The sequence below is a fragment of the Cyphellophora attinorum genome, assembly GCF_001299255.1.
Source record: "Cyphellophora attinorum strain CBS 131958 chromosome Unknown Contig20, whole genome shotgun sequence".
Classification (NCBI taxonomy): Eukaryota; Fungi; Ascomycota; class Eurotiomycetes; order Chaetothyriales; family Cyphellophoraceae; genus Cyphellophora; species Cyphellophora attinorum.
In genome coordinates, this window is record NW_017253248.1 from 273,171 (window position 1) to 288,503 (window position 15,333).

Here is a 15,333-nt window from a genome sequence, read left to right on the forward strand (position 1 = left end):
ACACCAAGTCGTCACAGTATACAGCTGTCTACCAAGCACTTCAATACTGAATCGTGGGTTAATCATGCTCAGCTACTGTCCACCGGTCTCAGCTTCACGTGCAATGGGTGCTTCTCCCAGAGCGAATATACCTCCTGATCCGCCCAATTCGATGACTCCTCGCACAAATCAATGTCGAAATGGAGCGTGACTGCCGCTAGAAGCAACCGCATCTCATGCCATGCTAAGTTCTGTGCCAACAACGTCAGCCTATTTCAAATCTATTGCTGAATTTTGTCTGCGGACTTACCTTTCCAATACAGTTCCGAGGACCAAAGGAGAACGGCTCCATGGAATCGCGCTTGTCGTTCTCATACTCTTTGCTCCCATCCAGCCAGCGCTCCGGCCGGAAGCTGTCAGGATCTTTCCATAGTAAAGCCGAGCGATATGTTGCAGTCTGATGGACAAAGACACTGGTACCGCCGGGCACGAATTGTCCATTGATCGTCGCTCCTTCAGCCGGTGTGAGTCGAGGCAGACCAATTGGGATCGGTGGGTGGAATCTGAGGGCCTCCTTCAGGCAAGCATTCATGTATTGGCATTTGTTGGCCAGCGGATCCAGGTGCAGGTCATCGATCGTAGCGAATGTGTTGCGTATCTCTGTGCGCAGTCGTGTCATCATATCGGGATTAGAAAGCAAGTAGAAGGTAACAGCGCTCAAGACGGTAGCCGTTGTCTCGGTACCAGCTAGCATGAATGTTTGCGCATTGACATAGAGTTCCTGCAGCTTCAGCTCCTCCGAGCGTTCGTCCTTGTCTTCCGATGTCATGCTGAGTACTTCGGTCAAAAGATCTGGCCTGTCAGGCGTGCTTGCAAGCCGGCGGTCAACGCGCTCAGCTGTGTAGTTCCAGTGCTTTACGTATTCGTTCTGAATGGCTGGGATGTTGCGGCATACGACGCGGACAAGCCATAGACATACTGGATGGATGTAGCGCACTGCGCGTAGGAGCGTGAGCTGCTTGAGCATCGAAAACACGGCCTCCACCCATGGCGCGTATGTGGTATTCTCGAGCATGTATAGTGGCTCAGCAAAACATAGGTCTGCCATGATATCGAATGTTGTGCAATTGAACATTTTGAGCATGTCGAGCGACGCACCGCCGGCAGACTTTTCCAAGAGCTTGTAGTACAGTGCACTAGCCCATCGCCTCAGAAGTGGCTCCTGATCTCTTAGGGCTTTCTCACTGAATGCGCGACCAAAGATTCGTCGTTGCCGCCGATGGTCTTCGTCGGTACACATGACAAGGTTTGGTGTTCCATAGAGAGTCTCTTCGTACCAGGCCGGATCTTTGGGAAGCCCTGGCTGGTTCGATTTTGCGCCGACGCCACAGATATCGGCCCATGTCTCTGGAAATCCGACGTACGAAAGCCGATTTGGGGCGACGCGTACGACGGGCCCGTACTTGTCGTGCCATTGCCGGATAGTTGTAGCTTCCTTGCCAGTGGAGACAACGCGGACGTAGGGCAACGATGTAAGCTTGTTCAGTAGAGGCCCGGGATAGCGACAGAGTGGTCCAAAGAATGCCGTGTACAATTTCGATATCGACCATAGAAGTGCCACAGGCAGTAAGAGTCGGAGCCACATGATGTCTTTGGGGTGGAATCAGTACTTGCGCTTTCAAAGGCTCCTAAGCATGCGAAGCTCCCAACGGGTGGTAGCGGTGATTTTTTGAGATGTCAGCTTGATATATATTCCAGCCCTTACTCGCAGTCTGGTGCAGATACAATCCTTTCTGGGGTAAGCTGTGGGCCCTGTGAAACAAAGCAGATCGTTGGACGTGAGATCATCAAGACATCAGTAGATAGCTTGGGACTGGAACGCATTGCGGGCTCGACCATCACGCCGGTGGTTGACACATGCCGATACCACAGTGGTTGCTCGCCGGCGGCCAAGTCAACCTGGCGCCGGAGATAGATTGTCATTGCACAGGCGCATCGGAGATATGTTCCACATGGCGAGGCATTCGCGTGCACACCTCGACACAGTGCAAGGTTAATTCAAGCAGGATCGAATCTTGGGCTTGATAAGCATGCATACATACCCGTCAGGCTGAACGTCCTAGTATAGTGATCGATTGGCAAATTCACAGAAATGGCCAATATCAAACGGCGAACACCTTCGGCAACCGTCGGGCGACTAGGTGATGACATTTTAGTTCAGCATCTTGCGGCGAAGCTGGTCGCTCGGCGAGTATCACGCGTCATGTCTGTATGATCCACTGACGTGTTCGTCCAGCAGGTCCGCTGGTGCATCTTGTAGATGCAGACACTGCGGCGAGGTGTTTGCGGATGAGAAGGAGCATCCTTGTGGGAAGTGAGGAAGGAGGACCCCTGTTAAAGATTATGTAATATCGGAAGGGTCTCCGCCAAAACAACTACAACGCGTGGAATTTGAAAGCTTGCGGGCGTCTGAGCTCCAGTTAAATTTGACCTCCCTTCATTTTCCAGGCCCTTGAGCTAGCCAAACACTCGTACATGACTGCAAGCGATACAGCCCGACAAGAGCCTAGACGTGAACTTTACACAGAGAGCTTCACCAATGCCCACGCTCTATAATCACACCTGCGGTTCAAGTTTCCCAGGTTTTGCGACATCATTAAAAGTGATTACTTATTGTCAAAGCCTCGACTGACATAGCGTACTCAACTCTCGGACCGCTCGATCATGCCTGCCACAAACCAGGCCTCCATCTGCTCGCCCTCATATTCACTCCACCCCTTCCTGTACACGTTCACGGCCGCTTCGTTCCCCAGGCCTGCTATGCCTTGCATATGATACACCAGCCTCAAGATCTGGTCACACAATATCTCATGAGCACGATTCAGCTGTTGTTGAGCGTTCTTGGCCACGATACGTTCTTCTTCAGTGGCACTGGTGTGCAACTTGTCTGGATGGTTCTTGAGCGAAAGTTTATAGAAAGCAGTCTTGATCTGCTTGGTTGAAGCCGTACGGGCCACGCTAAGGACGACATATGGATCGAACGGCGAGATGGATTCGGACTCGGGGGCTGGAGACTGTGGACTTTGTTGTTGCTGAGAGTCTTGTTGCTGTCGTCCGTCCTCACTGTGTTCGCTTTGCTGCCGGCTATCTGGCCCAGCTCCGGGTGAACCGTGGGAGCCGGAATTCGATTGGTTGCCTTGCGGACCTGGTCCATAGAAGGACTCGCTATGATCGAAGAGCTCTTCGGGAGTGCCTTGCTTAGCGTTGTCATCGTTTTGCTGCTGCATCTTGACGTAATCCCATGGATCCGACCAGAAATCGGCAGATGACGACGATCTTTTCGGTGAACTGGTTCGCGGGCTCGAGATTTGGGTCTTCTCTGTAGTACTCGACGAGCCCAGGGTTGGTCGCTCACTGGAACTGCCCGAGTCAGCATCAGCGTCTTTTGCTGGCAAGCATTGCTCTGTAGCCGAAGCATCGTCGCTGCTCACCCGAGCGCCCTCCTGGCCTGGAGCAGTTGACGTCTCCCGTGTCGGTCGTGACCGTTTCTTGTTGTTTGCCTTCCTGCCGATAGCAGAGAAGCGCTTGAAGGACTCGTACTCAATGCGAGCACTTTGTGCTTTGCTAGAGTTACCCGCCTCAGCCTGAACAGAGACTCCATCGTCGCGCTTTCTTTCCGCCTGAGCCCGAGCCCTGGCAGTGTAAGCATCAAGATCTGGAGTTGATCTAGATGTTTCTTCACAGGTGCCTTGCTTACCTCCCGGGGGCACGAGTGTCTGAGCTCCATCATCATCTGCGCTCTCTGGTATTGACTTTGTCTCTTTAACATAAGCTTGTGAGTGACTCAGGTAGGGGTCCTCAAACTGCCCATGGACGCTTGACGTGGCCCAGCATCTCTTCTTCAGATGGTAGAAGAACATCAATAGGAGATAGGGCAAGCCTACCAGAGGGAAGATAATCAAAATCGCGATGACTGAAATAACGGCTATCCAGATCCATAATCCAACAGTATGCATGAACGGCAACACAGGTCGGAAATTAATTTTGCTTATTCGGCGCCCGCAAAAGGCCATGAAAATCCCGGACTGTACGAATAAGGCCTTGATGATTGTACAGATGGCAGTAGCTATGATCGACGAACAAGCCAGTGAGGCGCGCATCAGGACGACAAGGATTTGACAGAAGATACATCCGGCAAGGACAAGCAGCAGCGCCAGGAGCCCTGCTGTGAGAAGGGGCATCATCAGGTTTGGGTCAAGCCAGATATTCCTGCAAAATCCCTCCAGACTGTGCAAGTTGTACGTTGCCAGATGCTTTGGTAGCCAAGTTGCTGACTTGCCGTAGACATGGCATGTACCGTCGAGACAGGTGATCTGGAAAGTCGAGTATGGCAGAAGCGCAAGCAGTTCCTTGCCAGCAAAGCCATGCAGGCTGATGGTAGCTTGTTCGACATGTCGAAAATGGTGTATCAGAGATGTCGCACCGGCCGCGGAAGCGACTCGTAGAGCGCTGTAGGTTGTATCAATCCAATTTGGAAAGGGTTCGATCATTGTTGACTTGAGTCTGTTTACTTGGGAGACGAAAACAGTCTGTGCGCAAGCAACCCCAGACTTACCCTTGCGATCCCATCATTGTTCCTCGTGCAGATATCTCCTTTGTTCAATGGGATTGATGTCAACAGAACCACAGAGAACATACATGCCAAAGCTTTGTGTGCGCCGATGCTGGATGCATACCATTGTTGCTCCTTTGTTCGTACGCATAAGCCCACTCTAGCAGTCCGCAGCAAGACATCGGTGTCTGTTGTGTCGAGACGCTGTCGAACTATCTGAGCTCACGAGACCCGGTCACCAGCATTCGCCGTAGCTACGTGACGTTGTCCGTTGAACTCAGGAGATGAAACGCGTGAAGTAGGTAACCCCGTGGCACTGCTCGTCGAGACGCGAAGATTGTGCGTGCATGCAGTCGCGGAGGCTTTGTAACCATTGAAGCGTGTCAGGACCAGAAGCTTGAAGGGATTGGATTTGTATGATGTCATTCGCCGTCGCTGAACTTGGCGGTCCTGCACGGTTACGATTAAAACTATCATGATTAAGTCTTCGCGTTCTGACAACGAAGTTGTGCTTACTCTATATACTTTTGTCGTCTTTCCAATTGCAAAGAAATGGTCGAGTCCCCTCTGCCGGCTGATGTTATGTCGGTCTTCTTGAACGTGGATATCTCAAAAGTGTTCGATTAGGCCTTCTCGCCCACCGACTTCTCGCCTACCGAGCTCTCCTGGGACTGCGACTCGGCTGCTTCTTGGATCACAGAAGCCTCCGGCTGCTTGACATCGCCGTGTCGGAGCGTCTCGGCGGCTTGTGTGTCCTTCAGTTGATCTTTCATGAAAATCAGATCGATCTCCTCCAAGGTATGCCCGCGGGTCTCGGGGCAGCAGAAGTAAACTATTCACAGTCAGCATATCTCGGATTTGGACAATGGTGGTCTATGAGTCCTACCGAATGGTGCCGCAATGACGTTGAAGACGAGGAACCAGATCCAGCCCTTCCAGCCGACGTTCGGATCTGCGAGCGCAATTGGACCTGCGAACACGGTGACGAATGCCATAAGCCACTGCGAGGACACACTGAGCGCGAAGCCAATGTGGCGGTAGCGTAGCGGCATGATCTCCGAAGCATACACGTACTAACACGGTCAGCGGCTTGCAATAGGATAAATGTGTCTGAACTTACAGTGACTGGTCCCCAAGTAGGTGCAAAGAAGAAGATCCATAGGAACAGCATCGCTGCTGCTGCCGCGCCAGTCTTTTGCCCAGGATTCGCAAGCATTCCAAAGAAAACGGCCATGAATATCGTCTGTCCGATTGCTCCGGTTATCAGCCACTTGCGGCGTCCAAACTTTTCCAGGAAGTAGACGCCAACAAGATTAGTGATGGCAAGCACGGTGTTGGCCGCACCGGCAAGGCCTGATGCCGTCAAGGGGCTGAGCCCAATGTACACCTGAAAGATCGTCGTTGTGTAGTAGAAGATGACGTTGATGCCCATCAAGTACGCAATCGCGACCAGCAAAACTCCAGTTCGGATACGGCGGGCGGTCTGCAGGCTGGAAGTATCCCAGAAGAAGTCCGTTACTTTCAGTGCTGCTGAGTCTTGACGCTCAAGCTCGAGAGAAGCAAGAATCTCTGCTTTGGCGTGCTGCACATGCGGTTCGTCGATTGAGCCACCATAGACCTGAGACAGAATCGCGTCGGCACGGGACACATCGCCTGTCGCATAGAAATACCGAGGTGTCTCGGGTAAACCCCAGAACAACGCGATGGTGATCAGGGCCCAGAATGAATGGAAAGCGACAGGAAAGCGCCAGACTGCGCTCGTCCCATGGGCGAATACCATACCGAAATCCCTGTTTTGTGTGAGCTTTTCCGAAATGAGGCGCTTCCTTGTATCGCTTACACCCAGTATGCCAACGACACACCGACGCTGGCCGCAGCAATCATTCCGTTGACACCACGGCCTCTCAGCTCTTTCTTGGTCGCCATCTCCGCAACGTACACGGGGATCATGGAAGTCAGAAACCCATTTCCGATGCCCTACAGCTATCAGCCACAATATTCTCGAGCGTGTCCAAGCCAGAAAGGTTGCTTACGATGATCAAGCGACCGGCCACTAAGCATTGTCAGTATCCAATTAAGCAATTTTCTGGAGACCACGTACCTAATTGCCCATAGCTATAGGAAGTGGCGGAAATGATCGTGCCCACTATCTCAATCACATTTCCAATAAGGATCCAGGTCCTACGGCCCAAGCGCATGCCAAATGCTGTAATGATCATGCAGCCCAGCCATGATGCAAGCAGGAACACGGATGTGACCATGGAAATTCGGTATGTGTCGGTCGGATTCTGTACAGCTTAGCATTGTCGCTCTGCGGTGATAGTGATGGCACTTACACCAATGGCAGACATGAACTCCGGTGTCAGCAAGATTCCACCTAGCACACCAGCATCCCAGCCGAAGGTCACGAAGCCGAACGATCCAGCAAGAATTGCCCGAGTATAGAGTTTGCTGCCTTGAAGCGCCATGGCGAAGTTTCACTGCTCTGGAACTTGCAGACTGGAAGGGAAACAGCTGGGCAAATGTCGTGGGTAGGTGAGAGAAAAGCACTGAGGTGTTAAGAATCATTAACAACAAACTCCTCAAAGCTATGTCATGGTACCGCTACCGAGGTCGTGCGGCTGCACCTCTCGAGTCAGTTGAGGTCCATCCACTTGCGATCGGAGTGCCCTGCAGAGGCCGATGACTGCTTCGAACGGCAGGGCCGAATTCATCCTCAGGCTTTTGCCGTCCGGTGATTGCCCGACTGTGTATTTCTGGGAATCTGGGTACACCGAAAGCCACCGGGTCAGTAGCTCGAGGAAATATCCAATATGCAGGGACTAGGACGCGACGCCTGCTCCATTCAGAGCGGTCTTCAAAACACGTATGCGGCGTTAGAGCGATTGGTTGCGGTACTATTGAAACAGCCGCCACCCTCAACAAAACTTGTCCGTCCCACAGCGACACAAAAACTTGCTCTGCCAGGGCCGTGCTGGATGCGATATCGTGCGAGGCTTCAATTGAGCTCATGTCCTAGACAGTCAGCCTCAGCCTGCGGTCGGTCAGAAAAATGATACATATGGCGACTGAGTCGATATGCATGCTGATCTGTACAGTGTGCATTGTATGCAACCACGGACGATAGATGCATTACGCGCCATAGACGCGCCAATGTCAACTTGGCTCCTTCTGACCAGTGATGTACTAGTGAAGGCGAGACGGAAGTACCTTTCCAGGCGTCAGGCTATTCCGGTTCGGGAGCAAGAAATGTTCGGAGATACTATAGGGCGTCTTGGTCGAGCATAGCTCCCGGAGCACCCCTGTGGCAGATCGACAGCCGTTGCAACGGCTCACATGGTTGGCAGGCTGCCAAACGTGGCTTCAAACATCCATGTCTAGCCTTGGGGGCCCCGTGCTGTCCTTCCCCTATCGACTTCTCTGCAAGGTCTTCGCTGAGTTAGCAGTTCGAAGCAGTGTAGTCAGTCTGATCATCGCACATCGAGAAAGCTAGGTTGGACTTCGAAGCTATTCGGCAGTTCGTCCTTGGCCGAACCGTGGGTCAGGAGGAGTCGGGGAAGTGGAAGATAACGGAGTGTGCAAATGCCGAGACACAGATCGAAGTCCTCTTGCTCCTCCCCCACATCGTGCTGCAACAGCACCAATCCAAGACCAGAATAGCGGCATTTTAGTGGAAAATCCCCTGAACTCTGACTACACCGCAGCACGTACGTCCCTGCTATCCTCAGGTTAGTGTCGCGTACCTAGTCATAGCATGTGCAGTGCCTATCAATCGACGATCATACTTCGATCACATCAGAGTACGAATTCCTAAGCACTGACAGGATCTTCGAAGTCTGCGCGTTTGTTCCAGGTCTCCTGATCACACAATGCTCATCATCGAGACGTCGGAAGTCGTTACCCAGATTATGCTTTTGTATCCTGAACTCACGTCCATCACCCCAGGTTCTGGACGACAATTGATCATCTTCGACAAATGATGAACAAACGACTTGCGAGATTGAAGCGGCCTATTGGCAGTGGCGCGCAGCCACGCCGCTCGCTTATCTGTCCTAGTCTTGAATTCCGGTGATACTGCTGAGACCATGCCTGATCGACATTCGGGCTTTGAGGCAGTTCGAGTCACGAAGACTGAATTGCTGCTGGAGCCAATGCAAACGTCACGCTTCGGAGGCCCGCCGATTCGGACCCTTTGCAAGCATTATCACCACAACCGATGGCGCATTCATTTACGAAGTCACAGTCTTCATGCGTGCGTGTGTGTCTACTTTGAGCATATCTGCAGCACGTCTTTGGTAAGCACTGATATTCTAAGTCATGACGGTGGCAGCGAATCCTGTGGCCTCGGGTCTGGGTACGCTGGCGGTCTTGATTTTCGGCCGCATCCTGCCAACCGCTATTGTCTATTGCCTTGCCAAATTCGCCTACCAGGCTGTGTACTACCGCTTTTTTCATGAATTGTCCAAGTTTCCAGGCCCCTTTTGGGCAAGTGCTACGCGGCTGTACATCACGTACTGGAATCTGAAGGAGAGTGAACATGTTCATATGCTTGATCTTCATCGCGAATATGGTATAGTCCTTCTATCCCACAAGAAGATTCAAAGCCTGACCTGCCATAGGACCCGTTGTTCGGATCACACCAACATTGCTTGTCGTCGGTGATGCAACGAAACTGCCAGTCGTTTACAGTCGCAATGTCAACAAATCCAAGCATTACATCACCGGCAGCTTCGGCAAGACCGAGAGTGTTTTCAACATGCAGGACAATCGTCAGCATGCAGAGCACCGCAAGCTCATAGCTGGTCCGGTGTGTTGAATCTTGCCAGACAACTCGATAGCTAGGCTGACCCAGCAACAGTATAGTTTCTCAAACATCAGGAAGATGGAGCCTCTGATAGACGCGCGTATGAATGACTGGATCAATGCGATGGACAAGAAATTTTGCTCCTCGGGTGAGACCTTCGATTTTGCACCGTGGGCAGTGTAAGTTGCTCATAAAGTAGTGACTACCGTGCTAATTCCGCAGCTATATGGCTTATGACATTATATCGGAAATCGGCTTTGGTGCTCCCTTCGGCTTCGTCGACTCGGGCTCAGATGTTGGCGGTCTTATTCAAGGCTTCCACGATGGCCTACCAGCTTTCGGACTGCTGGCTCGTCTCCATCCGTTCACCACTTGGATCAAGAACACTTGGGTTGGGGAGAAGTATCTGGTTGCCAAACCCGAAGATCAAAGCGGCATCGGAACTTTGATGCGGTTCCGCGATCGCCTCATTGAGGAACGTCTTGCAGACATTGCGGCTGGTACCACAGGCGGTCGGATTGACCTGCTTCAGACGTGAGTGTGGTCGACAGTGCCCCTAGTACGCCCTGACGTCTTCTAGCTTCCTCGATGCACGCGACGAGAATGGTAAAGCAATGGAGATGGACTGGATCAAGGCTGAAGTGCTACTTGTGCTCCTTGCTGGTGCTGATACCACAGGTACTTCCTTTCAAGGAATGGTCTGTATGGTGATGAGCAAGCCGGAAGTGTACAAGAAGCTTATGGCGGAGTTGGATCAGGCTACGGCTGCGGGGCACCTCTCGACCATGCCACAGTACGAAGAAGTCCTCGCTCACTGCCCGTACTACGTTGCTTGTGTCAAGGAGACTATGCGTCTGTGGCCATCGGCGCCCAACATCTTTCCGCGTGTGGTCGGAAAAGGTGGTTTACAGCTTTTCAACCACTTTGCACCAGAAGGCACCGAAATCTCATGCAACCCCTGGGTCCTCGGCCGTGACCAGAATCTCTACGGTGCAGATGCTGCCGAGTTCCGGCCCGACAGGTGGCTCGAGAGTGACCAAGCTGCCAAAGAATTCGACAAATACAATATGGTCTTCGGCTACGGGCCACGAATTTGCCTGGGCAAAGACATTGCATGATGGAACTGTATAAAGGTCCTCTACAGGTACGCGACCATCACACTGTCTGACCGTGGCAACGTACTGACGTGCTGGACCAGTTTTTCCGTACCTTTGAGACACAATTCCCTGATCCTGCCAATCTAGCAAGTTCATCGTCAAAGGCGGAGTCGGATTCTGGAACGACATTCATGTGAAAATCTCAAAGCGGGCGGCGGTGGCATAGTCAGTACTGTGCTCGTGCTGTCATCTAGACGACCCGCAAATGAGCGGCATCAACACCATTCGTTGCTCGATGTTCTCGAGCTTTGAGAGAAGCCCTTTGTTCACGTAAATGCGCAGATAACTAGATATATCAACGTTGAGCTGATGCATTGCCTGCTGTAAGGCACTGCTGACTTGACCGTCCATCCGCCTTGCGTCAGAATAGTCAATTAGCAGGCCGTTGTTACCTGGCTCTTGTGCAAATGGGGCAATGGTTGCTAACCGAGAAACGGTCGTGTGCCCTCGGTCCGTACGCTATGCCATGCAAGGCAAGGTTGCCCGCGACATGGATCGGTGCGGCTAAACTTATAGTGTGGTGATCCTGGGGCAGATCCTTGCTGAACTAAGCCGGGGATCCTTGGTTAGCTCGTGCGCTGGCCTCACCGTTGTCCTCAGAGCAAGTTGCAGGATCTTGTAGCGAACGGCATTGGGGTTCCCGACAACTTCTGTGATGTCCAGGTCAGTGCTCGTCCCATCCAAGACCGTCACAGACTTGTACCAACGGTACTCAAATTGGACGATACGTCAGCGCTTCCCACCAGCATTCTCTTTCCTGACTCGGTGCATGTGCTGCCTCGAACACAATGGTACGTGGCCCCTTTCGGCGGTTGAGCCATTCCCCAACTTCAGACAATCTCGCTGAGACTGGCGTGTGCAGCAGCTGCTCATGGATAGCTGCCCGTGCTGCCTCATAGGGATGCCGAGAAATTGAGCAAAAGGTCAAGCGATTCTGTTCTTGTCAATCTAGCCCAGAGCTTCGGACGTTGTTCAGACCCATGTTCCGACAAGCTTGGTGACCGCTCACATCATAATGGATCGACACTGGACAGTGACAGCATTATTGGCGTCGGCCAACATCACAGGTGCTGCAGACGTCGGTAGTAAAGTGCACGAGCCCCCATGGAACATCGGATGCCGTGTTCAACGGTCGGCAGACAGAAGCAAACGTCGATCCCTCTGTTAGCCCTGCACCGTTGTCGCAGGACATTCACTGCCGCGGTCTCGTACAAGGGTCTTGCAGATGTGCAGGAACTTATAGGCCAACCCAATGGGCGTTAGATGTGGATCTGGTACCTGCATTGTCCAGGAGATGTGCAACACACTACTTTGGTCGTCCTTTTGGGTGTTCGTGCACCCTACCGGGCAGGCATTGTTGCGATATATGTAACGGCTTCAACGACTCTCGACTGTGAAGTTCGGCTCCTGGTATACCACCAAAAGTAGTCTCTCAGCGTTTTGCAACCATCTCCATCCAGATATGTCTGGCACAGGCGGCGATGTGCCCATGCGCACAGATTCTCAAGGACCAACGACGCTGATTGTTGCAATCTTCTTCGGAGCACTGACCTTCGTTGTCATCGCCTTACGTCTGGTTGCTCGAATCGGTATTCTACATTCAGTCGGACTTGACGATGGTTTGTGTGCATGTTCCTGAGGATCTCTCTTGCTGAACATTTTGCCAGTGTTGATTCTCATTGCCGCTGGCTGTACCTGGGCGTTCATGGTCTGTAACATCATCGGTAGGCTCCCAATCCCCTGGCTTGTGACGCATACTGACCCCATACAGGCGTTAGTCATGGTCTGGGTGACCACATCGAGGTTGTGCTCTCCAAGCCTGGTGAGATCGGCCGCATGTACAGGGTGAGTGACCAGCAAACAGTCCAACGCATATCCTGATCGTATCAGATTGTCTGGATCTCGTCCGTATTCTACAATGCCAGTCTCGGATTCATCAAGTGCTCTGTCCTGGCTCTCTATGCACGGTTGGGCGATAGGCAATTACGCAAGATAGCCTTCATCGTTATGGCCATCTGTGCCGCGTCGGCGACGGCCAACGTTCTGGTGTGCATCTTCCAGTGCTGGCCACTCGATGGTGCCTGGAATGCAGAGCTGCAAGCAACAGCCACATGTGTCAACATCAACGCCTTCTACCTGGCTAATGCCGGCACAAACATCTTCACCGACCTGCTGGCGTATCTACTGCCCATGAAGCTCGTCAAGAACTTACAGATCCCTCGGAAACAGAAGATTGCCGTTGGCGTCATGTTGTGCTTGGGCCTCTTGTAAGTATTGCCAGGTGAATCGATTTGCTGGAAGACTAACATCGTCAGTGCATGCGTATCCTCAATCATCCGGATATCCTTCATCCCTGTGATGTTGACGTCCGATGACCCAACTTTGTAAGTCCCCCGGCAGTACCTGGGGTTGCACTGCGGCTCTTCTCCCCGTACGAGGCTGACTCACATATAGTGTCATTGCACCACCGTTCTATTGGTCTGTCATCGAAGCAAACATCGGTGTGCTCGCCGCATCCATCCCCTCATTCAAGCCACTAGCCAAGCGCTTCCTTCCACGTATCCTTGGGGAGAGCTCCGACAAGCGCACAAGGCACTATGCCAAAGACGGCTCTTATCGCGCTCAGCACTACAAAGGCACATCCTCCAATGGTGGCTTCAGCAAACTGAGCGCGCAAGATGCAATGCACATGAAGGTGTTCGACAGGGACATAGATACCATCGGCGTTGCCAAGGGTCGTTACAGTCCAGGTCCCGGCATGCAAGAACACAAGAGAAGTGAAGTGTCGACGAACGTCTCAGAAATGGACCACGGAACCACGACCCATAGCAACTCAAGTGAGGAGGCCATCATGAAGCCAGGACATGGCGATATCATGATGACAACAGAGTTTACCAGAACCGTCGAGGAGCGGCCGAAGAACAAGAGAGCTCCAAAGACTGATTACTATCCAGGAGACGACCGTGCCTAACGAAGTAAGTCCTCGGTCGCAACACATGTCCCAAAGCCTACCACGAGTCCAAGAAGGCAATGGTAAGGGTTTCGACACGAAGCTCTGTGTATTATAGCTTAGATATACCATGACAAAAAGCCTTTGACATCGACTGACCGTGACTGAGTGAGATAGCCCTACCCTGCCAGTGAGCCAGTTGAGATAAACTTAAATGCCAACGTCGCACAGCATCATGGATGTCATCATGAAAGAGGGTCTGGCGGATTGAGCTGTTTAGCCATGATCCCGGCGAGCCCGACCACGGCGCAAGCCCCAAGGCCCCAATACGGGTGCAAGCCAAGCCTGACAAGCCTGCTCGAGCCTAAAACATCACCTTACCTAAGCCAGCTCTTCCAGGTGTTTACTATTCATTTTGCGCCAACCGCGGTTGATGCTTGCCAAAAGGCACTTCGGCCGCCAAGATTACCAACTCGACCAACAGTCGGATAGGGTCAACATTACTTGATCATCAAAACGAGCTCATGCTGCCTGCGCATTTGTCAACGACCACAATAATGGCGAACGCACATGGCCTTTGTGCAGGTGGCTGCCTAGACTGCTACACGAGGCACAGAAAGTATATAGCAAGCTGTGCGAGTTCGAGAAGATCATGCTGGCAGTCAACTACACATCTACCCTGAAACAGATCAGCGATCAAATCGACATCCTCGGAAGCGACCCTGCAATATCAAAGCCTTCAGCAATGGCGAACAACCACAGTAACGACCTCGTCCTCATCACAGGTGCCACCGGCCATCTCGGCTATGCTACCTTGATCGAAGCACTCTCGCGAGGATACAATGTTCGGGCGGCCGTGCGGTCAGAGGCAAAGTTCAACGTTATCGCTTCAGCGCCTAGTACGCAGCCTTACGTCTCCCAACTGACGTCCGTCGTTGTTCCCGACATCACTACCCCTGGCGCTTTCGATGATGCAGTGAAGGACGTCAAGTACATCGTCCATTTGGCATCCCCATTGATCCTTCCCAATGCCAAAGACTTCGACGCTGAGATTATTCAGCCTGCCATCCGAGGAACCGTCGGCATACTCGAGTCCGCTACAAAGAGTTCAAGCGTGAAGCGCGTGGTCATCACGAGCTCGAGCGCTGCTGTCGTGAGCGCATCGGGCGAACCATACACGGCTGACAATGTTGAGGAAGACCCTAAAGGACCATTCGAGCATTTCTTCGTTGCCTACCTCGCCAGTAAGAAGCTGGCCTACAGCGCTACCCGCAGGTTCGTCGCGGAGGAAAAGCCGGGCTTCGAGGTCAGCAATATCATGCCAAGCTTCGTCATTGGACCCAATAAGTTGGCTACCACACCTCAAGAGGTCGACTCCGGCTCGAACACGGTGGCCTTGACCTCAGTGCTGGGAAAGAAGAACCCAGCCGGAACCGCTCTATTTGTTTGCCATGTCGATGATGTCGCCTTTATCCACATCGAGGCGCTGGAGCCCAAGTATGAAGGCAGCAGAAATTGGGGCGTAAACTGGAATGGACTGGATCGGGAGAAGTCGTGGGACAGTGCGAACGAGATCGTGAGGAAGCACTTCCCGAAGGAAGTCGAGAGTGGGTTGCTGCCAGCGAATGGCGAGCACAAGAGCGTCTATACTCCGTTTGACGCCAGTGCAACGGAAGAGGCAATGGGAAGGAAATTTAAGGATTGGGAGACGATGATTGTGGACCTGGTTGGTTACTACGTCAAGGTCAGCTCTGGATCTGCCAAGAACGGTGCGTCTCTTTAGTCATCGGAAAGGCTGTCTCTGCTTGAAGCTGTCCATGCTAGGTACTGC

General features: G+C 52.5%; 6 protein-coding genes across 6 annotated transcripts; 3 read left to right on the forward strand and 3 right to left on the reverse strand.

Moving 5' to 3' along the window:
* Positions 1-68: 68 nt before the first annotated feature.
* Positions 69-1,624, reverse strand: AB675_1107 (Isotrichodermin C-15 hydroxylase; the record flags this gene model as incomplete). Its single annotated transcript, XM_018139895.1, has 2 exons — positions 69-230; positions 290-1,624. 2 exons carry the CDS (start codon positions 1,622-1,624, stop codon positions 69-71), a joined length of 1,497 nt encoding a protein of 498 aa, XP_017998201.1.
* A 1,057-nt stretch (positions 1,625-2,681) lies between these two features.
* Positions 2,682-3,995, reverse strand: AB675_1108 (uncharacterized protein; the record flags this gene model as incomplete). Its single annotated transcript, XM_018139906.1, has 1 exon — positions 2,682-3,995. The coding sequence occupies one exon, from the start codon at positions 3,993-3,995 to the stop codon at positions 2,682-2,684; it is 1,314 nt and encodes a 437-aa protein (XP_017998206.1).
* Positions 3,996-5,214: 1,219 nt separating this feature from the next.
* On the reverse strand, positions 5,215-7,059 carry AB675_1109 (Sugar transporter STL1; the record flags this gene model as incomplete). The annotated part of the gene is made up of 7 exons (XM_018139917.1): positions 5,215-5,423; positions 5,478-5,664; positions 5,712-6,381; positions 6,432-6,568; positions 6,625-6,644; positions 6,693-6,879; positions 6,928-7,059. 7 exons carry the CDS (start codon positions 7,057-7,059, stop codon positions 5,215-5,217), a joined length of 1,542 nt encoding a protein of 513 aa, XP_017998072.1.
* Positions 7,060-8,908: 1,849 nt separating this feature from the next.
* Positions 8,909-10,513, forward strand: AB675_1110 (Pisatin demethylase; the record flags this gene model as incomplete). The annotated part of the gene is made up of 5 exons (XM_018139929.1): positions 8,909-9,161; positions 9,211-9,398; positions 9,450-9,574; positions 9,618-9,929; positions 9,976-10,513. The coding sequence occupies 5 exons, from the start codon at positions 8,909-8,911 to the stop codon at positions 10,511-10,513; spliced, it is 1,416 nt and encodes a 471-aa protein (XP_017998127.1).
* Positions 10,514-12,014: 1,501 nt separating this feature from the next.
* Positions 12,015-13,523, forward strand: AB675_1111 (uncharacterized protein; the record flags this gene model as incomplete). The annotated part of the gene is made up of 6 exons (XM_018139940.1): positions 12,015-12,171; positions 12,220-12,276; positions 12,324-12,397; positions 12,443-12,819; positions 12,868-12,936; positions 13,007-13,523. 6 exons carry the CDS (start codon positions 12,015-12,017, stop codon positions 13,521-13,523), a joined length of 1,251 nt encoding a protein of 416 aa, XP_017998161.1.
* A 631-nt stretch (positions 13,524-14,154) lies between these two features.
* AB675_1112 (putative uncharacterized oxido) lies at positions 14,155-15,285 on the forward strand (the record flags this gene model as incomplete). Its single annotated transcript, XM_018139950.1, has 1 exon — positions 14,155-15,285. One exon carries the CDS (start codon positions 14,155-14,157, stop codon positions 15,283-15,285), a length of 1,131 nt encoding a protein of 376 aa, XP_017997990.1.
* Between the last annotated feature and the right edge of the window lie 48 nt (positions 15,286-15,333).